Here is a 24,241-nt window from a genome sequence, read left to right on the forward strand (position 1 = left end):
GAGTATTTTCACAAATTATTCTACCTTTTTTTGAAATAGTTTTTTAACCTACAATATGCTCTTTAAATTTGGAACTTTTTTTCATATAAGTTCTTAATCTTTTTTTTTTGTTGTTGTTCAGGAGGTGAACCAGCAAAAATATGGAAACAAACTTCTCTAAACATAAAAATGGCACTGACAGTTGCAGTAGTTGTAGTATTAATAGATATTGCAGGAACAACAGGAGTAGTTGACGCAGGAGCAGCAGCAGGAGCCGCAGCAGGAGCCGCAGCAGGAGGGGGTATATACATTTTAAGATCATTATGGGAACCAAAAGTGAGACAAGAAGAAGAAATGGTGGGAGCAGCAATTGCAGCCATAGCAGGAGGTATAACAGGAATGGTAGCAGCAACCCGGCTATCCTTATTAGGACAATCACAGAGAGGATCATCAGTAGTTGGAGCAATAGCAGGAGCAGCAATAGTGGCAGTAACAAGAACACATTTACAATGTGCAACAAGCATAATACTAAAGGCTATATGCAAATTAATGAATGTGGTAGCTCTAGTGATAAAAGTAATATCAGTAGTAAAACAAGCATTACTACCAGCAACAATAACCGGAGCAGGATTAGCAGCATTAGGCATATTTAAAGCAACAACAGGAACAGCCGCAACAAGTGTAGTAGCAGAAGGAACTGGATTAGCAACCGGAGCAACAGGAGTAGTAGGAGCAGGAGAAGCAGGCTTAAGAGCAGGAGGAACAGGAACAGGAGCAGGAGGAACAGGAGCAGGAGCAACAGGAGCAGGAGGAGCAGGAGCAGGAGGAACAGGAGCAGGAGCAATAGGAGCAGGAGGAACAGGAGCAGGAGGAGCAGGAGGAACAGGAGCAGGAGCAGGCTTAGGAGCAGGCTTAGGAGCAGGAGGAGCAGGCTTAGGAGCAGGAGGAGCAGGCTTAGGAGCAGGCTTAGGAGCAGGAGGAGCAGGCTCAGGAGCAGCAATCTTAGCAGGAGGAGCAGCAACATTAATTGTAGGATTTCTGAGATTTGTATTCAGATCAGGAAATAATCGATCACAACAGGATGGACAAGGATCCACACAAGCATCAGGGATGGTAAGGGTATAGCAGCTTTACCAGAATAACTGCTCTTACCATTATTAATTATGCCATTTACAGTGATGTATTAAACAGAAACCAAAACGAGTGATATATAAACATACTCCTATTACATAGTGGCATGCTTGTTCGTTAATTGTTCTGAATATTTGTCATACATAGAGAAGGTCATTTACATTAAATATGTTGATATTCTGTGCACCTATCAAATACAATACTTTATTAGTGTTGTTTTTGGCAGCCTGTTTTAATTTTAGTCTAGACTTTGTTTGAAGCTGACATTTTAAGTTTTTATTAGTTTTAGTCACGGTCATACTCTTTTTATTCTAGTCATGTTTTAGAACTTTAGGCTTAAACTTTAAGACAAAGTCTGAGCATTTTAGTTTTATTTTAGTCAGAATCAACCATGACTATTTTTGCCTAGTTTTAGTTGACGAAAACTGATGACATTTACATTTAGTCCTTTGGCAGATGGTTTTGTCCAAAGCGACTTACATTTGAAGACACATTCAGCAAGTCCTGATTTAAGAGAGGTGTTACATGCACTCTCTTGGGCTCAAGATACAGGGACACTGGAGCATTTTAACCGCAAATTTAAGCTGGTCTGTCTATAAGCTAACATCCGAGTTCGACTGATCTTCACGGCTTTAAAATTCTCCAGTGTCCCTGTATCTGTGTTTGTACTCTGTAAACATCAATGACGTGCGGTGAACTGATGACCTTCACAGCCAAATCACAACGTCCTATCATTAAATGTAAAAATTGTTAGCAGAAAATTACAAAAAAATATTTTTATTTATTTCAGTACTAATTGTTCCGAAGTTCCACTATCGTGACAACCCTAGTAGCTAGTAGTAAAGACAAAAACTAAATTGTCTTTTAGACAAATCCATTTCAAACGTTATCATATTATATTATTGTTACCTTATAGACTCAATAACACATACATTCCAGACATTGAAGCCACACACACTCAGGCAGACGCAAGCACACACAAACGGAGGCACACACACGCACACAAACACACACTTTGATGATTGCAAAGGATTCCCCTTCGGATGGGGAACTGCAATGCTATGGTGGAGAATCCACTATGGGGATTTCGTTCAGAAAGCTAATCATCTGAAAGAGTCTGTAAACAGGCCAATGAAATGCCAATGAGTTGGCAGCGTCAGCTTGTACAGCTGATGCTCGTTGCAATCAATTTGGCAATATAAGCACAGCGAGAGCAAGGCTGAGGCATCCCTTTTCGCTTCAGAGACTTCACAGCCTCCTGAGAGAGTCGATGAGGGTTCCTCCTGCTGATCTACAGCTATTTTGAGTGAACGAGAGCGGTCTCCTGGTCCAGAGTGTGATACACGTGGCGGCAGATGGTCGAGCTGGGTCCTTTTCAGGATGTCGCTCCGACCAAGCGTTTCTGGATGCGGTAGGTACCTGTCCACGGATGATGGGCACGAGCACTGCGTTGCATGTCTGGGGGTCACACAACTGGTGCCTCTTTCTGCTGGAATCCGCCTTGTCTCCCGTCCAAAGCATGTCGGTTTTCTGTCTCCCCGGAGCCAGAGCTCACATAGCCGTGGGCCAGGCTGCTTCCACCCTGCACGCTAGGGTCCATGTATGCGCACGCTGGTCCAGCTGCACAAGGGTGGTTCTGACCCAGGCTTGTTACAAGCCCCGCACCGCACCCGACTGAGCTCTACGGACCTCAAGTCCGCTGCGTGTGCCCTGGGAAGGACGATGGCCACATTAGTGGTCCAGGAGCGCCACCTTGAGATAAAACCTGGCAAAGATATGCACGGAGTTGACAAAGTTCGCTTTCTTGACCCCTGTTCGGCGACACCGTCGGTGGATTCACCCAGGAATTCACGGTGGTGCAGTCGGATACGGGAGTTATCTATCAGCGGGGATGTAAGACTGCTTCCCCCTCCGAACCATCCACATCCACTGCTTATCGCCGAGAGTGCTCATCTAAGAGAGCTGCCCTGCCCCGCCTGCGCCTCCGGCCAAGCGGCAGCATCGAGCACCTCGCAGACAACCAGCGCTCCCCACCCCAGGATGCCGCCAAGTCCAGTAAAACGGACCGCAAAGTGCTCCTGAGACAGGCCATCTGGAGAAGAGGGAACTTGCTTTTTCCCCGGTGGGGGGCTGGGCTCCTCAGAGACAGCACTTTTCCATTTCCCTGGATGTGACAGCCTGAACTCTGCCAGTCTGGGACCCTATGCCTTCCAGCTCGCAGGTTCCGTGCATTTCGCTAGTGGCTCACAGGCACTGGGAGGACGGTCTCCTTTCTCCCACTCCTCGAGCCCCCCTTCCGGAGATTGTGTGCGAGGTGAGAGTGAATCTCTCTTCTTCAGCTCTTCCGCGGGACGACATCGCTTCCCAGATCAGCACACCCACTCCGCGCAGCCCCACTGCTGGTACGTCAGCGATTGTAGTGCTGAGTCTATTAGCGAGAGCTTTGCCTGCCTGGTTAGCGCAGGTCAGCCATTCGCAGTGGCTCATATGCACAATCAGACTCGGCTATGTGATTTAATTGACGAAACGACCTCCCAAGTTCACGGGTATGTATTTCACCAGGGTCAGCCCCCTGTCCGCCCCTGTCTTGCGAGAGGAGATTGCTGTCCTCCTCGCGAAGGATGCAATCGAGCCGGTCCCTCCAGCTGAGATGGAGAGTGGGTTTTACAGCCCGTACCTCATTGTGCCCAAAAAGAGCGGTGGGTCACAACAAATCCTAGATCTGTGCGTTTTGAACCGCTGTCTGCCCAGGCTGCTGTTCAGAATGCTCATGCAGAAACACATCCTCCAGTGCGTTCATCCTTGGGATTGGTTTGCAGCGATAGACCTGAAGGACGTGTACTTCCATGTCTCCATTTTTCCACGCCACCATCAGTTTCTGCGGTTTGCATTCGAAGGTCGAGCTTGGCAGTACAAAGTCCTCCCCTTCGGGCTTTCTCTGTCTTAGCACCCCTTCAGCTCGCGGGCATCTGCATACTCAATTATCTCAATGACTGGCTGATTTTAGCCCACTCTCGGGAGCAATTGATTATGCACAGAGACAAGGTGCTCCAGCACCTACACCTGTTGGGGCTTCAGGTCAACCGAGAAAAAAGCAAACTCGCCCCCGTGCAGAGGATCTCTTTTCTCGGGCTGGAGCTGGACTCGGTCACCATGACAGCGCGCCTCTCCGGAGAGTGCGTTCAGCTAATGCTTAACTGTATCATTTCAGGGGCTCCTGGGGCATATGGCATCTGCAGCCGCTGTCAGCCGCTCGGATTACTCCATATAAGACCACTTCAGCACTGGATTTACGATCGAGTCCCCAGGCGCACATGGCACGCAGGCACACACCGAGTCACTGTTACTGTGCTGTGTCGCCGTGCCCTCAGCCCTTGGAACGACCCCTCCTCTGGAGTTATACGCAGCTGAATTCGCTGCGAGCCATTCACATTCTAAGCGAGCTCAACTGTGCAACTGACCCGCTCTCACGATAGCCTTTACGTCCAGGAGAATGGAGACTCCAGCCCAAGTCTGTTCAGCTGATATGGGCGCAATCTGGGGAAGCCCAGATCGAGCTGCTTTTTTCCCTGACCAAGGGCTCTCTTGGCACGGATGCACTGGCCCACAGCTGGCCTTGGGGCATGCGCAAATATGCGCAGCTACTGTGCAAGGTCAGGGAGGACGAGGAGCAGGTCTTGCTAGTTGCGCCTCTCTGGCCCAACCGGACCTGGATGTTAGAACTCTCCCTTCTCGCGACGGCCCTCCCCTGGCAGATCCCTATGAGAGAGGACCTACTCTCTCAGGGACTGGGCACCATCTGGCACTCTCGCCCGGATCTTTGGAACCTCCACGTGTGGTCCTTAGACGCGAAGAAGACTTAGGTAACCTACCGACTGCGATGGTTAATACCATCACTCAGGCTAGAACCCCCTCCGTGAGGTGTGCCTACGCCCTGAAGTGGAGTCAAGTCACTGAATGGTGCGTCTCTCGCAGAGAAGACCCCCGAACTTGCCAGATCAGCGTTGTGCTTTCTTTCCTCCAAGTGAAGCTGGAGAGCAGGCTGTCGCCCTCCACACTCCCTCCAGAGCCAGAGCGAGGCGTATCCCCCAGGAGTTTGTGCGCACTCCACTCAGAGCATCGCATCCTCTTAGGCGCGTGCACTCGGCGCCTTTCTAACAGACTTATGTAGAGTTGCGAGCTGGGCGACACCTAATACATTTGCAAGGTTTTACGATCTGCAAGTGGAGCCGGTTTCCTCAAGGGTATTAGGTAACCCTTGGTGATTGAGGAAACAACTCGGTTAAGGTGTTGAAACACGCCTGCTGCGCCATTCTCCCTAACACGGAGATACATGCGTTTTTTTACTCTGTCAGTAAAGTTCCCCGCTTAGATGAGCCCTGCACAGATTCCTCCGAGGCCCCCAGCACTCAGCGGAGGAGTCACTATGCGCGATCCCCGCTAGGCAATCCCATATGCTTATTCAGCCACGGTGTAGACCCCCCTCACAGGCAGACCCGTGTCTTCCCTCTCCGCTAACTATCTTTTATTCATATGCGTACTCCCCCTCCCAGGGCTAGTCCATATGCTCTCTTGCCACCATATCTCCCCACTTGGGTAGCAGATGGCAGCAGGGGGGGGGGGGGGGGGACAGAAATGCTATGTTCCATCGCCATAATGATTGTCCCTTAGCTGTGAGTATTAGTCTATTCAGCTAAAAAGGATGCTTCAGCCTTGGTCTTGCTGTGCTTATATTTCCAAATTGATTGCAACGAACATCAGCTGCGCAAGCTGATGCTGCCAACTCATTGGCATTTCATTGGCCCGTTTACATACTCTTTCAGAAGATTGGCTTTCTGAATGAAATCCCAAAGTGGATTCTCCACCACTGAATTTCCGTTCCCCCCCTCATGGAGTGGGGGTTACTTTAGTAACGTTTTCTTAATAATGCCACAAGTGTGGTTAGAGGAATTGATGTTATCTGTGTCTGCACAGTGTGTACTTATGGCAAAATAATAATAGTGCAACTAACCAAAACAAAATAACGTTATAACATTTATAACAACGAAAATGAAGAGACATTTTAACATAGTTTTTATTTTGTAAACCACAATTAATCATTTTTTTAATCAAATAAAGATATTTAGTCACAGTTTTCATTGACATAAGCAATACTATACTATGCTATACTATACTATACTAGTCAACCACATGTAGTTTTAAAGGGGACCTATTATACAACAATCACTTATAAGGGGTTCAACACAGTTGTGTGAAAACAGTGTGTAAATGCAGACAACCTCTAATAGTAAAATTGATTATTTACATTTTTTATAATCACTTTTCACTTTTTTGTTATTTTCCACAGAGATTAAGTTAGTAGTACTGTTTTGAATCTGCTGATCTTGTTTGTAGCCCCACCCTCTTTTAAAAAAGAACACAATCAAAGGTTTTAAAAAAAAAACATTATTTGTGAGGTATTTTAGCTGAAACATTCTAGGACCTCTGATACTTATTTTGCATCTTGTAAAATTTGGCATAATAGCCCCCCTTTAAAGGTAATGTTTTTGACTACAACACAGCAGAAACATTCAAATTTGACCATTCAGAAGCACAGAAGTCTACACTGCACGAAATAGAAACCCTTTCTAAAATAAAAATTCCAGGGGATGGTTAGGATGAAAACTCCATTTAAGATAGAAAAGATAGCTTTTATACTTGGTCGTTGCATTTAGTTGTTGTAGGCTCGATAGTCAGGCATGCTTGCCACTGTTGGTGTCGTCAATCTGGCAATCTGCATTTGCGTGGGTTGTCATCCGAGGTGCTGGGTGCAAAAGTGTTTTAAATTTGAACAGTAATACCAAATTCAACCACTGGGTGTCAGTTTTACATACTGCCCTTTTAAGCTTCTGCAATAAACTCAGGTTAGGATAATTTGTGACAATTTCACAATACTAAAATGTAACTAAAACCTTACAGACTGAAGAATCTTCAAAGATGAATGAACCTCAGCATTCAGATGATCTTCTGCAGAAACACAAACATCCACAGACAGATGAACTTCAAGAGAAAGAAGACTCTCCAAAGACAAATGAACTTTCTCAGACAGAAGAATGTCCAAAGGATGAAGCTCAGCAGTCAGCTGAAAATCTACAGAAACATGAGCCTCCACAGACAGATGAACTTTCAAAGAAGGAAGAAACTCCAAAATCAGATGAATCACCACTAACAGAAAAAACTCCTATGACAGACGAACCCCAACAAACAGACAGCTCATCGGAAACAGAAAAAAATCCTCGGGCTACAGGTAAAAAAAAAATCTATTTAATTTATAAGCCATTTATTGCAACAATATGAAATAGTATATCATAAATGTTTTGTCTTAGTGCTCTGATAAGGAGCAGATGCATTTAGCCTCTTTATTCAGTCCACTGGAACTGTAAGCCAGGAGCTTAGTGGTAGAGATTAGGGCTGTGAATATATACATACACATACATACATGCATACATCAAGTGCTTTGCACACACGATAAACCTGGCAACCCAGGCTAGCCTTGGTGTTAAGTGTGTCTCTTGGTTGCTTGGGTGAGTGAGTTTATATTTTCATGTGGATGGAGATTTGGAGATTTTTTTAAACAAAAGTTGTGGACATGGCCCTAGACAATCTACGATGCGAATGATGTGATTCGAGCAAATAAAATTATACAAATTGAGTGTTTCGGGCGTTTGACACACTTAGCGTGTGATTGGCATAAATTGCTCAAGTTGAAAAATCTGTACTTTGGCAGATATTTGAGCTGCATTAACCAATCAGACGCTTGCTCTAGTAGCGCCCGTCCTCATAACTCCTGCACAACTCTTGCAGAAATTAGTAAAACTCAACAAGCTGCGTGCACCTCTGAAGGATCTGATATGCCCAGAAACAGTGCTGAACATTTTTCAGCCTTCCATATCACATATAGGACGGCCATTTTGCAACAAAACTGGGATGATTTTGCATGTGAATTTCATGCACAATTTCATGCACAAACTAATAAAACTACATGCAAGAATGTTGCAAGTAAACTCAAGATGTGTGCAAGGTGCGTCCTATGTCCTATAGTTTGAGATTTTACTACAAAATTATGTGAAAATCACCATGGACCTAAACAATTTATTGCCATGCATAGAAAGTTTTTTAACTTCTTCAGAATCTGTTCTTGATCCATTGGTTTGCAATGAAATTTTGACAAGTTGCGAAACCTATCTTTTCTGTTCTACTAGGTACTGTTCCTTGACTTTCTCTACAGACAATCCTTTGTTTTTCATTCTTCTGTGGCTTCTGCCACGCTCTCATAAATCTGAGCGCAATTTTTTTCAGCTCTCTATATCACTGAGGATGACTTTTCTCTTTAAAATCTCAGAAGGGTAATCGTAGTCCAAATAAATCTTTTTTCCAGACTTAGACTTAGTTTTTTATTTTGAAAGTGAGAATATACAATTTTTAACAATCAGATAGAAAAATACTTTTAACAGATATTACCCCATATAATTCCCCATCCCCTCACCCCATTATACGCACATCAGGAAACACAGAATAACTATAGTTTAGACCAAGCTGTTAGATACTTTACATTAAGTTGACATCCGTAGCATCAGATGAGGGTTAAGTGTCCAAGATTTCTTTGACGTTGCATATATAGATTTTCCATGTCGTAAGAATGTCCACTTTGGCATGGTTGATCCGTGCTGATGACAGTTCCAGATACAGTATTTCCAATAATGAATGTAACCAGTGTTTAACTGAGAGATCATGAGGAGGTTTCCACCTTTGTACCAACATTTTCTTTGTAGCAGTTGAAGCAGCTAACCAAAATTTACGGACCTTTGCATTTAAGGGAAATTGAGAGTTATCATTCAATAGTAACAATACAGGATCTTTGGGGAAACAAATTTTTGTAACTTTAAATAAAATGTCCAGCACCGAATCCCAAAGTTTTTGCACCTCCGGACATTCCCACATCATATGTAAAAAGGTATCTGGATGCTGTGGTTCACAGAACTTACAATATGGATTTGGAGATAAACCTATGATATGTCGTATACGTGTGGTTAAATATGCCCTGTAAATTGTTTTAAAATGAAAAAACTGGTGATTAGGGTTTGTGGAAGCGTGGAATGTATTATCCCATACAGTTTCCCAATCGATAGTTGTTTTGGGTAGAGACAGATCAGATAGCCATAGTCTTTCTTTTGAGAAACTATGTGCATTAATATTAGAAAGACAGCAATAGAGATAGGAAACAGTTCCTTTTCTTGGAGCATTGTATATCCATTTCACAATTGGGTGGGTATGAAGATCCTTACCCCATGGTGTCTTATGAGCCTTTAGTGCTGCCCTTATTTTAAAATATATAAATAGAGTGTTGGGAGATATATTAAATTTGTTAACCAGCTCTTGATATTAGAATACCTTTATTGGCCCATGATGGTTGATTAAAAGGTTGTCTACCAGAAAGTAGGTTCACATTGTGCCACAGAGGAGAATGAGTATGCCAAGGGGTTCTAGAAGGAAAAGAAGCTTCTACCTTTTTAAAAATTTGGAGGGTATAGGATAAAATAGGTCCATAACGCAATATACCTTTCCTGTTGTTAAAGCCCTAGAACAGGAACTCTTGCAGTCGTGTTGGAAAAATAAGGTCGTTTTCTATTTCTTTTCAGGTACATTGCATATCAGGTTCGAACCATTTCACAACTGAGAGAAGAATAAAGGACCAGTGGTACAAATTGAAGTTAGGGCAGGCCCATCCACCCTCTGTTTTGTTTTTTAGGAGAGTGGACCATTTTAGGCGGGGACGTTTTCCATTCTAAAAAAATTTGTTTAAAATCGAGTATAACTTTTTCCAATAGTTTGGTGGTGGAGGGAGGGGAAGCATGGAGCTTATGAAATTAATTCTGGGCAAGATATTCATTTTTATTGTTGAAATTCTGGCAGATGGTGATGAGGGTAGGCGCATCCATCTCTGGATATTAGCGTCAACCTTACTGTAAATTGACATGTATTCATCCATTGACATGTATTCACCATTATTATCTGATCCTAAATTTTCAATACTGAAAGTATGATTTCTTTCAAATAATATTATCACCCCTCTCTTTTTAGAGTTATAACCTGAAGATACTATAGGAATGTAGTGTTTGTTTTGTAATCGCTGGACATCTGCCATCCTTAGATGGGTTTCTTGGATAAGTGCAACGTCTATGTTTTTCCTGCGAAGATAATCTAAAAATTTAGTCCGTTTACTAGGAGAATTTAACCCTCTAACGTTAAGAGACATAATATTCAAATTAACCATAATCTCTGGCCATAAAGCTTTCACAAATAAACATGTAAAGATTGTAGTAGTAGGTGCAATTTAAACATAGAAATTTCGTGGATATATATGAAAAGAATATAAAAATTCCTGCGTAGTTTATTCCTGAGTGCCCCACCCTTTCCCTAACTCCTTCAATTTTGAGCATCTGTGGCGATCGCGAGGCAATGTCTAACACTATTCGCTACCTCCTGATATTAAATAGCTGAGGAACGTTACAACCATCAGTGTATCAGCATCAACTCTATTTAAACATGTAACAAGTTTTGAATATGGGCTGTTCCAATCTTAAACCAAGAAACATAGCCCCATCTTATCTACAAAAAAAATAATAAAACTAAATAAATAAATAATAATAATAAAAAAAAAATAATAATAAAAAAAAAATATATATATAAAAAAATAAAAAAATAGTATCATGGGTACCTAACCGTAACTTTAAATACCAATAAAATAAAATAAAATAATAATATCAATAATAAAATTGTTTACCGTATAACTTGGTCATTTAGGGGGCTAAGAAATGTTTATTCATGTCATTTAAGTGATGATAAGTCCAGTATTGCCTCCTTATTCGGTTTCCTCCATTGCATCCTGAAGCTGAGAATGTAAGGACCTGCGAGCCGGCGGTGACATTGTTCGCTCCAGTCCCTCTGTGTATTTCTCGGCTTCATCCGGCATCTCAAACGAGTATTTTTGGTCTTTGAATGAGACTTTAAGTATTGCTGGGTAAATTAGAAAGTTTTCCACACCTTTCTGTTGAAGTTTGGATCTGACGGCCGAGAACGCTTTTCACTTCTGTGCGGTCGCGGCGCTGTAGTCCGCATAGAATTCCAGACGCACTCCTCCGGGCAGTGTGGGCTTTGCTTTACGTGCACCTTGAAGTATGGCCTGTCGGAAGGAGTCGTAATATCATCGCTCGTGATCTGTTTGAGTTAGAATTCGAGTAGACTCGATGAGCTCTGTCAATCTCTATTGGATTTGAACGCCCTGACAGGTCTGGGATCCATTTAGGTAGCGTTTTCTGAAGGAAGCCGATAGGGTCGTCTCCTTCCATTCCCGCAGGTATGTTGACCAGACGGACATTGTTGCGTCGCGAGCGATCTTCCAAATCTGTGCATTTTCGTTGTATTTGGTCAAGCTGAGACAAGCAATGATTAGTATCTTTTTTAGTTTTGCGAAGGTTTCCTTGTAGATGTGACTTTAGTGAAGTTTTTTTTCCCTCTCCGCTGTCGCCACTGGCTTGCATGGTTCAGGATCTGTAGAGCTGCGCATTGTTGGATTTGCTCTTCAGTATTTGGACTCTCAGTAGTGATTATTAAACCACACTGAACTGAGCTCAACTGAACTGAACTTAAACACTACAAACTTAACTACACTGTTCCTATTTACTGTGACCTTTTATGTGAAGCTGCTTTGACACAATCTACATTGTATAAGCGCTATACAAATAAAGGTGAATTGAATTGAATTGAATTGAATCATCTACTTTTGATGTTATCGATGCCATGTTCTTACCCAGAGAGCCTATTTCTTCTTTTATAGCTCGAAGAACAGTGCCATTTTCATTAATGTAGTCATTGAAAGGAGCAAGAGCGGACTTTATTGCCTCTGTTAACATGCCGAAGACCATTCCACGCAAAGCTTTCCACGCAAAGCCATTCCTGCTGCGCTTCGATTGCATGGCTGACGATTTCGTTTGTTTCCTGTAGCTTGTTTTTGAGGAGACATCGTCTTCTTACTAGTTGCCATTCTTTAGAAGGAGTTGATGTTTTACTTTAATAAGGAATGTATCCTCAATTTGAAGAAAAAAAAGTTATAATCGGAGGTATTTGTAAGGAGCTCAGTGCTGAGCAGCCATCTTGCAGCGCGCGCCACCGGAAGTCCCACTTTGCTCTTTTTCCATGGGGTGTGCAACACTTGTTCTTTCACTCTGTGTTATAGAAAGCAAAGTATCAGTGATCTTGGTGGTGCATCGCATGAAGGCCTTGGGGCAAGTGCATCATTGTGAATTGATTTCCAAGTTTATTAACGGCAGGCCAAGCTCTGTCTTTACGAACAACATCACTAACTCCATCATTGTGTTTCCTTCTGATCTCTCTGGGATTTTGAAGATACAGTGATTATTGCACCTTGAACAAGCTTCTAAGTTGGTTAACTGTGTTTGCAACTCTTTCTCCACACCTACAGTACAGTGCATCTGAAAAGTATTGATAGCGCATCACTTTTTCCACATTGTTTTTTGTTACAGCCTTATTCCTAAATGGATTTAATTCATTTATTTCCTCATAATTCTACACGCAATACCCCATAATGACAACGTGAAAAAAGTTTTTGAAATTATTGCAAATTTATTAAAAATAAAAAAGCTGAAAAATCAGATGTACATCAGTATTCACAGCCTTTGCTCAATACTTTGTTGATGCACCTTTGGCAGCAATTACAGCCTCAAGTCTTTTTGAATATGATGCCACAAGCTTGGCACACCTGTGCTTAGGAATTTTTCCCCAATTTTTGCCCATTCCTCTTCTCAGTACCTCTTAAGCTCTATCAGGGTGAATGGGAAGGGACGGTGTACAGCCATTTTCAGATCTCTCCAGAGATGTTCAATAGGATTTAGATCTGTGCTCTGGCTGATTTTCTCCAAACGTAACGCCTGGCATTCACTCCAAAGAGTTCAATTTTAGACCAGGGAATTTTGTTTCTTATGGTCTGAGAGTCCTTCAGATGCCTTTTGGCCAATTCCAGGCAGGGAATGTCTTTCATCTGGCCACTCTACCATACAGGCCTGATTGGTGGATTGCTGCTCAGATGGTTGTCCTTCTGTAAGGTTCTCCTCTCCACAGAAGAATGCTGGAGCTCAGACAGAGTGACCATCGGGTTATTGATATGACTAATGCCCTTTTCTCCCGATCACTCAGCTTAGATGGCCGACCAGCTCTAGGAAGGGTCCTGGTGGTTCCAAACATCTCCCACTTTCGAATGATGGAGGCCACTGTGCTCATTGAAACTTTCAGAGCCGCAGAAATTGTTCTTTAACCTTCCCCAGCCTTGTGCCTGGAGACAATCCTGTCTCAGAGGTCTACAGACAGTTCCTTTGTCTTCATGCTTGGTTTGTGCTTTGGCATGCACTGTCAAGCCTGGGACCTTATATAGACAGGTGTATGCCTTTTCAAATCATGTCCAATCAACTGATCTGACCACAGGTGAACTCCAATGAAGCTGCTGAAACATCTCAAGAATGATCAGTGGAAACAGAATGTACCTGAGCTTAATTTAGAGCTTCACGACAAATGCTGTGAATACTTCTGTACATGTGATTTTTCTGTTTTTTTTTATTTTTTAATAAATTAGCAACAATTTCAAAATCTCTTTTTTTCACATGGTCATTATGGGGTATTGTGTGTAGAATTTTGAGGAAATAAATGAATGATTTGCCCCTGCATTATTACTAAGCATTTGTTAAGCATTATCCTTGTGTATTGACCTTTGGATTGTTTATCTATTGTATGCTGCCAGCCATTTACCCTGTCTGCCATATTAACTTGTCTTAGATCCTCTGATTATCACTGATGTATTAGTACATTTCAATAAAAGCTGCAATTGGATCCCATGTCTTTAGACTCATCACTGGTGCTGTTTGTTTCTCTTTCAGATTCACCTGAAAACAAAGACAAGTGTGCAACAGTAAGCAGCCCCAGTGAGCAACTGACTGAAGGTTTTGAGTCAAACAACTTTATCAAGGTAAACATTCCTATAAAATGTCTTCGATTTAAAGAGCACCTATGGTGAAAAATCTACTTTTCAAGCTGTTTGGACAGACATATGTGCATGTATGGTGTATAGACTGTCATATTGGGGTGATATAAACACACCCAGTCCTTTTTTTTCAATTTAGCAACATAAAAACGGTGGACCAATTGGAGTCGTTTTCAGATCGACTGCAACTTTACATAGGAGTGCGGTCCCCTGCCCACCGAATTAATTGACAGCTGCGCGTATTAACATGTCCAGGTAGTCATGTGTATAATCATTTCAACAAGACCAGACGTGCGCAAAGCAGCCGGGAATAAAAGGTGTGTTCAGTTCGCTAGGATCATCAATCATCATCAAACGTGATCAAGAGTGAGTTTCACATGCTTAAAATGTTTTAAAACAGAGCACGTGTGTAATGAAGTACAGCGATTCACTTCAGATTTACTTAATCAGCACAGCAGCGTGTCAGAACAATTATAAAGGAAGACGCTTCAGTCCCGGTTTGTGGACGTTAAATCAGGTTTATTTTGTACATTAATATAAGAGATATCGATACAGCAGTGGAGATTAACCTGTATCATGTCACATTTGCGTGCAAAAAGAGTACAAAGCTAAACGGGCGCTGTCTGTCTGTGTGTGTGTCTGTGTGTGTCTGCTGCGGTGTGTGTGTGCGTGTGTATCTGTGTGCGTGCTTGAATTTTGTGTGACTCTGCAATGCAACTGCACAATAAATACTCATTGGTAAAGTTCTTACTGTAGTATTTCTCACAAATGTTACCTGAGATCTGCTTCCTTTAAGTCTGTCTGGTGTCTGAAGCAGTTGAGGGAGGAGATTAAGGCACGCAGAAAGGCACGTAGAAACGGTGGGCGGGGAGGACTAGCCTTAAAGGAGCAGTACACCAAAACTGCCACCCAGTGCAAAAATGTATAAATAGGAACTTAATAAAAGGTATTATAAAAAATCTGATGGGTGTTTTGAGCTGAAACTTTACAGACACATTCTGGAGACGCAAAACACTTATATTAAATCTGAAAAAAGGGTTAACCTAGGTGCCCTTTAAGTTTTAGATTGTATATTAATGACATTTACCCCCATGATTTGTGCCACTGCATGCTGACATCACACATGCTGAAAATGTGTATTAAGCATGCTGTATTTTTTTGTCAGTTTGCCAAAATGTAATTTCATTTCATTTATTAAACTAAAACCAATATAGAACTATTCAACCAACTACACTCGTTATTAAGTTTAATTCTAGAATTAAAATCCTAAAAGGGAAAAGATAATGCTGGCAAAAAAAGATCTAATAATGTGGTTAAAAATGAGTATGCAGTCTCTGCAACATCAGTGTGACATGGTAAAATTACAAAAAGCATCATTTTAAAGAACCTTGTAAACATCAGTGCACCTCCACTAACGCAAATTTTATAAACACAATTGCTGCAGGTGTGTCTCAACAGATAAAAGATACACTATATTAAGGATACTTTTAACTGTGTTGCCCAGTAGTAGAGTTAAAGCATCTTACTTATAATAATCCATCCACTGTAAGCATTTTTGATGCACAACAATTGCTTGAGGTTATCTACACTTGACACATCAGTGGTTACCAAAAAAAATAAAAATAAAATAAAAGCACAGTGTTTTAATGAACACGATAATCAACTGCACTTGAAAAGATATAACAGTGAAAGAAGTGTGAACTGTGACTTTTTTCTGGTTTTGATGCCAGAACTTGATGGATGGAGATGCCTTTCACAGTACCATCTATTTTTATTATGATCTGTAGACCAGTTGTTCCCAATTACAGTCCTCTTCCTTACTTAACACACCTTGTTTAAAGCATCAGCTCCTTAACAGAGAGATCCATGAACTGATCCTTGTTTGTCAAATAAGAAAGACATACAAAATGTTCAGGTTGCGGGTCCCAAGGACCAGAATAGTGAAACACTGCTGTAGACTACACACTGAACAATTTAGGGCAGATTTCCTCAAACCGGTTCCTGTTCTCTTAATTTTATGCTATTCAAAAGCCATGTGCACTCACTGACAGGTAAAAGCTGCCGCTCTCGCTCTTTCTCTCTCTCTCTCTCTCTCTCTCTCTCTCTCTCTCTCTCTCTCTCTCAAGTTGCTTTACTGGAATGGCATTTTGTGCATTATTGCCAAAGCATTTTAGATATGTATAAAATAGGCGGCCCGCCCAGGTAAAGTCTATGTATGGGAAGCACTGGGGTTGGTGATGCATGATTCAGGGAATGTGCTAGCCTAAACATGCAAGTCTGTAGATAAAATTTATTTTAGAAAGCACCTTTCACAGACTTGTGCCTGAATTTGTGTCAGTCTGCTTTCAATTTGTAAGTTCACATTTATTGGTCACATATGTTGGTCTCCAGTGTTGCTCTTGCCAAAGTAAGCAATTTTGTAAATCTCCATGATTTTTTTTAAAGGGCATTATGATATAATATGATATATTATGGTTCTTCTGAGTGTGCCAGTTTAGGTTCAGTTTAAAACACAATTCAGATTTTTTTATTATAATGTGTTAAAAAGTGTCATGTTGGGGGCGTGTCCACAGTTCGCTGATTTAGGGGTGTGTTGCTTCATATGTAAATTAGTTTCGGCTTCCCGCCCAACGTAACAAGGGGGCGGAGCCAAGAGCTCACCCGCTCTGTGTTTGGCAACAGACAGGCAGAGCTTGTACACAGAAACTAATAACCATGCACAATGAATTAACTTTGACTAAGGCAGCAGATACGTCGCTCAGAGCCGCGACACAGCACACCAGGCACGCACATTCGGATGTTATTTCAAGAGTTCACACTTAGATATTGTTTGACAAATGTTAGCATGTTTGGCATGCTGTCCCGGGAGAGAACCCTAAGCTCGGAGATAGTTGAGCCCAGGGCTCCCGCCTGGTCAATAGAGCATGTAAGGAGAGTACGAGATCAGGTGGTTCTCGAGAGCTCCCCATGGTACAGGAGGAAAAGAGGAGAAGGGGTGGATGGGGGGTTTCTTCAGAAAACGAAGGTAAGTGAGTAGTTCTAGCTAGGCTACTTATAGTGAGTTTGGATTAATTTGATAACTAATTATTGTAGATGGGTGACCAGCTGCAGTCAATCATATCACGTGCTTCTCTCGAAATTAGTTTAAAATGCAACTGTTCAGATGGCTCGCAGAAACATGAAGTGTCCCGAATCGTGGCTGGGCTCCGTGGACAGCCACCGACGTGAAGCGCCGTTTGGTGTACCCTGATAGAAACCCATGTTTAGAACTCTAAAATGCATTGCGCTACGTTGCAGAGCAGCGCTTCTAGTGTGTGACCTTTATGCAAGTTCGTTATTTTATTTCCAATGGAGAGACGCGCACGTAAGGCAACACGCTCGCACTTTCCAGCTGCACCTAGTTAAGTTGACAGGGAGCTTCTGTGACCACGAGAAATGCAAACGGCTGAAGTTTAAGGTAGACACAATGAAAAGTACACATGTTTGCAAACGCACCTAAAATTAAAAAAATAAAAAAAATAAAAAAATTATTCCGATTAGAGCAATCATGTGGAGAATATTGATCTTGTGTTGAGCCCAATGAGCCTTACATCTAAAAAGAGCAATAGAGATAGGATGTTCCTTTAGTGACATCGCTTTAACTCACACGCTAAAAATGGCGGACGTGAAACAACAAACTGAGGATATGGTGATGCGCGCCTGTCAATCAATATTGGTGGGCGGGGGGACCGCACTCCTACGTAAAGTTGCGGGCGCTCTGAAAACTGCTCCAATTGGTCCGCCGTTTTTATGTTGTTAAATTGAAAAAAAAAAAAGGACTGGGTGCCACCCAATATGACGGTCTATACACTATACCTACACACATGTCTGTCCAAACAGCTTGAAAAGTAGATTTTTCACCATAGGTGCCCTTTAATTTATCACGCTGAATATGATTTTAGTTGGGGGTGATTTCTAAGCCAAATTTAATATGCATTTAATTAGATTAATTTAGTTATGTTAAAATTCACTTCACCTTGACTTTTAAATGAAAAGCATTGATAATGAGATAAGGAAATTTCTCATTATTAGTACTGAATATGACTCCATGACAATGAAAGAGTAAAATTCTACTATTTTATTCATTAAACAGGCAGAAAATGAAGAAATTGGACAAGGAGCACATCAAAACCCACAGCAAGAAAAACCTGAACAAGACAAAAGAGAGCAACTATTTCAGAGACTTCATCTTCACAGAAACAACAAACTGACAGCTGCACATATTCTGCAGATATCTAAACATTCATTACAGTCACATGAGTCTTGTGCTGAGAAGGAGCTGGTACAGAGTTTCCTACAAAAACTACTGATGATGAACTACAGAGCAAGATATATCAGTACAAATAAAACCAAAGAACAGGTGCAAATGCAGCAAATAGATCAAGAATTGCCTGAAGATGAGGGTGACTTTTTTGATTTTGTTGTGCAAAACAACCATTTGCCAAACACAGAATTAAGTCACTCTGAGAGAATTCACCCGATGGACATTCAGATGGCTGTGTTTCATTGTGCTGATGCCTTCCTAAAGCAGATGATGGTCACTAAACTGTCCCAGTGTCAGTACGCTCTGCCTCTGCTTGTTCCTGATCCAGAAACACAACAGATCGAGTTTCCTCTTTGGACATTCAGGCAAATCAACAAGAGTTGGAAAAAAAAAAAAGACAATGAAATCATCAGTCAATCCCAGCCAATCTACAATGCACAAACTCCAATGGTGTTTTTCTTCAGGTTTGGCTCAGTGGCTTCATCCAAGTCTCATCTGATGAACAGCCTGATCAATGAGAAACACAACACTTTCTTCCACAGGAACTGCCCAGGCAGCAGCAGATCCAGAGTTCTGATGGATGGAGTGGTGGAGATCGCCTGGTTCTGCCCTTCTGGGAAAGACACTGATAAATTCAATAACTGTGTGGCCTTCTGTAATCTACATGGAGATGCAGGAGAACATGAGAAACAGATGAAGATCCTCACAGAAATGGCCTCAGTCAATGTGGTTCTTCTGCCACAACTTCAGAAAAATGACAAAATTACAGCACAAATCCAGAACTTGTTTAGAACAACAAAGTCACTCATTTGCGTTTTTACTGAGGATAAATCTCCCCTAACTGAAATAAAGAAATGGAAATTCAAAATTGGTTTAAAAAACAGAAATCAGTCAGATGTATCTGAAGAAATGCGAAGAGTTATAAATGACTGTCTCTCAGAATTTTCTTCCACTTTTAGACCTGTAGATTTATCTAAACGCTCAGACATCAGAGTAGATGAGGAAGATGGAGACTGCTTGAGAGGAAGAGAAGCAGCACAGAAGATGATAAGTTTACTTGAAAATGAAAAACTGACAGAAATCAAAGAATCATTTCTGCCTCATCAGGGGAAACTGTGGCATCAGTGGAGTCAGAAGAACAAAGAACTACACCGACCTCAAGGAGATGAACCAGGAATAGACATCAGTCGAAAACTAAAAAAAATAAAGGAAATCCGTCAACAACAACATAAATCTGACATCTGCGATTTTATGAAGCTCTTTATTAAAGACACAAGCTCACATAATGCAAAAAATGTGTTTTTTCTTAAATGGCTCAGAATCCTTTTGGATGAACATACATCAGCTGACCTTTCTGCTCTTCATCACAAATATGATAAAAAGTGGTCAGCAATTGTAAAGCTAAAAGAGGACCATGTTGAATGTGAACAATTCAAAACTGAACAAGCAGAACTTGAGAGAATATCTCAAGATCTTCAAGCTGCAGCATTTGGACTGGAGCACATCATGAGGGAGATCGGTCAAATCTATGAATCATGTTCATCTGTGAAGGAGAACAAAAAAGATCTTCCAGTTCACTTCTCTTCTCTCCCGAGTCTTGCAGCAGACATGATGATCTCTGGGTTTCCACTTGAGTTGATGGATGGAGATGCTGCTCATGTTCCTGTAATCTGGATCTCTGCTGTACTGGATCAACTCGTCCAGAAACTTGGAGACCAGAAAGTCTTTGTGTTGTCAGTTTTAGGGATTCAGAGCTCTGGGAAATCCACCATGCTGAATGCCATGTTTGGACTCCAGTTCGCAGTGAGTGCTGGCAGATGCACCAGAGGAGCTTTCATGCAGCTGGTCAAAGTGTCTGATGAGATGAAAACACAATTTAAGCTGAAGTTTGACTATATTCTGGTTGTTGATACTGAAGGCCTCCGTTCTCTTGAACTGGCTGGAAAACCAACAAGACATCATGACAATGAACTGGCCACATTTGTTGTAGGTCTTGGAAATCTGACCTTGATCAACATCTTTGGAGAAAACCCCTCTGAGATGCAGGACATTCTTCAGATTGTGGTTCAGGCCTTCATGAGGATGAAGAAGGTCAGACTGAATCCCAGCTGTGTGTTTGTGCATCAGAACGTTTCAGACGTCACAGCTGGAGAGAAAAACATGGAGGGAAAGAGAAAACTACAGGAGACACTGGATGAGATGACAAAACTTGCTGCTGAAGATGAAGTCTATGATGCTGAACGTTTCAGTGACGTCATTGCATTTGATGTTCAGAATGATGTGAAGTATTTTGCTCAGCTCTGGGAGGGCAGTCCACCAATGGCACCACCAAACCCAGATTACTGTGAAAATATTCAAGAGCTGAAAAAAACTATTATGTTTCACGCCTCAAAGTCACAAGGAATGTTGCTGACACACTCAAAAGATCGTATTAACGATCTCTGGGAGGCTTTACTGAATGAACGATTCGTCTTCAGCTTCAAAAATTCACTGGAGATTTCAGCTTACAGAAAACTGGAGACTGAATATGGTAAATGGTCATGGAGTCTCCGCAATGCCATGATAGAAACTGAGCACAAACTTCACAACCAAATAGAAAATGATACAATTCTTGAGGTAAAGGAAACTGATCTTAAAAGTAAACTTAAGAAGACACATGAAGAAGTGAGAAATTCAATGGCACATTTTTTTGAGAAAGACTCGGATGCTGAAATACTGATCCAGTGGAAAACATCATTTGAAATCAAAATCAATGAGCTTCAGGAGAACATTGTGAGAGTAACAAAGAGGAAACTAAATGAGGTTCTTCAGCAGCGAGAGCTGAGGAAAGACATTGATGCTCAGAAGATTAATCACGAAAACACACTTTTAGAAAAGAGCAAAGAACTGGCCTTAAATCTCAAACAGAAAGCAAATGATGAAGAAACATTGAAGAGAGAGTTTGATTTGTTTTGGGAAAAGAGTGTCACAAAGATCATCACAGACACTCCAACAGTCAAAGACATTGACATAATGACAGATGTGAGCGAGATCCTCCATAACCTCTATGAAAGCATTTCTGTGCAGAAGTACAATAATATTTTTTCTCTACAGAGAAAAAAATCGTATTCAGATTATGTACAGTTGAAAAAATCCAGTGGATTTAAGGGGCAATGTCAAGATACTTTTAGATTAGTAAAAAAGGGGCTTGGTTTTGATACTCTATCAAAAGAGGATGAAGCTCAAATAAGATTGTTAGTCGACAATGTTGTTCAGCAGACAGATACAATGATTCAGTCATTTAACATTTCAAAGATGGGTTACAATATCAGCTGCATTCAGCAACTCACAGATTACATAAAAAACAGAGTTTCAGAACATCAAAAAGGAGCAGTGAATTATGTGTTCAAGAATGAATTCTTCATGGATTTGATATTCTCTATTATTCAGAGAGCACAGGAAACAATCACTGGCCAACACGAACTGTTCAGAGAAGCCAATGATCCTGTCATATACTTTAAGAAGAAGAGAGAAGATTACTATAGTATTTTCCAGAAATACTGTCATGGAGCAACATCAGCTGCCATTTTTGGAGAGATCATCTGTCAGAAACTCAAAGAGCCAATTGAGCAGAGCGTCTACAAGAAAACTGCAAGGGATTTAGCAGATGAAATGATAACAAACTGTGTATCACTGAATGGAAACAGATCAAATCTGGAGAAACACATCCTGAAGACACTGGCAGAAGAGGAGGATTTTGGCAAATACATGGAGTACATTCAAAATACCAAAGATTACTTCAAAAGTTTCATCAGAGATGAAGTCAGTCGGTACATCAGTGATAAGTTCAGCATCAGTGTTTTACCCAAAATGAAGAAGAACATTGAACTCCTGCAGGAGAAGATCATGAACGCAGCACATCAATCTACAAAACATGCTCAAGTCAACAGTGGAGATGCTGGTTTGTGGTTGACCAGTTTCACACAGCAGCTCTCAGATCAGCTGATCTTCTCTGAAAAAGACTTCAGTGGAGTCAAACATGATAATGGTGATGTAAATCTCTTAGAAGATGTGATAAATCAAGAACTTCCTGATATAATGTCTAAGACCAGCACAGGATTCAGTGAGACATATGGTGAAAAACTAGATGTCAAGTTCAGGCCAGATGAGATTCTGATTGATCACTTCTGTCAGTGTTGTTGGGTTCAGTGCCCATTCTGTGCCGCCACCTGCACAAACACCATAGAAGACCATGATGGAGATCACAGTGTTCCTTTCCACAGAGTAGATGGAATTAATGGATTGAGTTACTTTCTAACAAACAATCTCAGTGTGGATATTTGCACAAATTTAGTGGCAAGTGATGCAGTGTTTATATGCATTAAAGGAATATTTCTATTTAAAGAATACAGACAAGCAGGAGAAGATTATGCAAAGTGGAGCATCACTCCTGACCTCTCTGAACTGCCCTATTGGAAGTGGTTTGTGTGGAGATTCCAGGAAGATCTAGAAAAGCACTACAATGAAACATTCCAGGAAAACGCTGAGATTCTAACTGAATGGAAAAACATAACAAAACAGGATGCTATTGAGAGTTTGGAAAAATACATTGGAAGTAGAGACCTGCACTCCCGCGGGAGTACCACAGAACCTGCGGGATCCATTGCGCCGAGTGCGACACAGGACAAAATTTAATGGATGAATCAGGGTGCGGGCACAAAGGTCCTCATATATGTGCGGGTTTCGGAATAATGCAACAATTTACAAGACTCCAACACAATGGAAATATCTTAAAATTAATTTACTAAAAACAAATACTGTCATTTATTCAACTCATTTCACCTTTATTTGTATAGCGCTTATACAATGTAGATTGTGTCAAAGCAGCTTAAGATAAAAGGTCATAGTAAACTGGAACAGTGTAGTTCAGTTTTTAGTGTTTAAGTTCAGTTCAGTTTAGCTCAGTTCAGTGTAGTTTAATAATCACTAATGAGAGTCCAAACACTGAAGAGCAGATCCATCAATGCAAGCCAGTGGCGACAGCGGCGAGGAAAAAAAAACAAAACAAAAAAAAAACTATCTACTGCACAAAGTTGCACGGCGAGAGCTGTCAGTATTTGCAGTCGCATACTCAAGCAGAGATACATTAATCTGAAGCTCTCATCAGTTAATGACAAATGACTAAAATGAATATACTGTATGACCACTCCTGCATGGACACATTAAGTATAGGCCTACATTTTTTTAAAGCTAATTCTGTTTATTTTTACATTAGCTAAATATATAAAAAATTGGCCTAATTTTTTTGAAGAATAAGGATGACTTATGTTCAATGTTTGGACATTGCTAAAGGCAAAATCTGAAGCAATATGAGGCTAAATTCTTTTTTTGTTTGACCACTTGAAAAATCAACGTTTATTATTATTTTGTTTCATTGCAAAATTATTAGCTTATTTCTAACTAATCTGACTGTATTTCTGTTATGTTATGAAAAGCTCCTTGTTTCTCTTCTTCCATGTTAATCATTCCGTTTAAATAAACTCAAATAAAACGAAACATATTTGTCTTTTTTTTATTTATATTCAAAAGCGAAGCAAGTGAAACAAATAACAGATTTGTGGGGAAAAGCAGTGAAAATTAGACCACATATATGTTTACCTGCAGGATTTTGTGGGTGGGAGGGTGTGGGACATTCTTAAATATTGGACAAATCCTGAATAATGTGAGAATTTCCAAGTAAGAAACACACACATACTTTA

General features: G+C 41.2%; 1 protein-coding gene across 1 annotated transcript; it reads left to right on the top strand.

Moving 5' to 3' along the window:
• Nucleotides 1-7,086: 7,086 nt before the first annotated feature.
• Nucleotides 7,087-23,231, top strand: LOC130220257 (interferon-induced very large GTPase 1-like). The gene is made up of 3 exons (XM_056452636.1): nt 7,087-7,396; nt 14,097-14,185; nt 18,333-23,231. The coding sequence occupies exons 1-3, from the start codon at nt 7,087-7,089 to the stop codon at nt 23,175-23,177; spliced, it is 5,244 nt and encodes a 1,747-aa protein (XP_056308611.1). The 3' UTR covers nt 23,178-23,231.
• The last annotated feature ends 1,010 nt before the right edge of the window (nt 23,232-24,241 follow it).

The sequence above is a fragment of the Danio aesculapii genome, unplaced genomic scaffold (assembly GCF_903798145.1).
Source record: "Danio aesculapii unplaced genomic scaffold, fDanAes4.1, whole genome shotgun sequence".
NCBI lineage: Eukaryota > Metazoa > Chordata > Actinopteri > Cypriniformes > Danionidae > Danio > Danio aesculapii.

What these genes read in the sequence shown, in the direction of transcription:
- LOC130220257 (XM_056452636.1), top strand. Translation starts at nt 7,087, where the DNA reads ATGAATGAACCTCAGCATTCAGATGATCTTCTGCAGAAACACAAACAT. An exon ending in AAAAAATCCTCGGGCTACAG is followed by an intron (nt 7,397 to 14,096) that starts GTAAAAAAAAAA and finishes TTTCTCTTTCAG; the next exon opens with ATTCACCTGAAAACAAAGAC. An exon ending in AGTCAAACAACTTTATCAAG is followed by an intron (nt 14,186 to 18,332) that starts GTAAACATTCCT and finishes TTCATTAAACAG; the next exon opens with GCAGAAAATGAAGAAATTGG.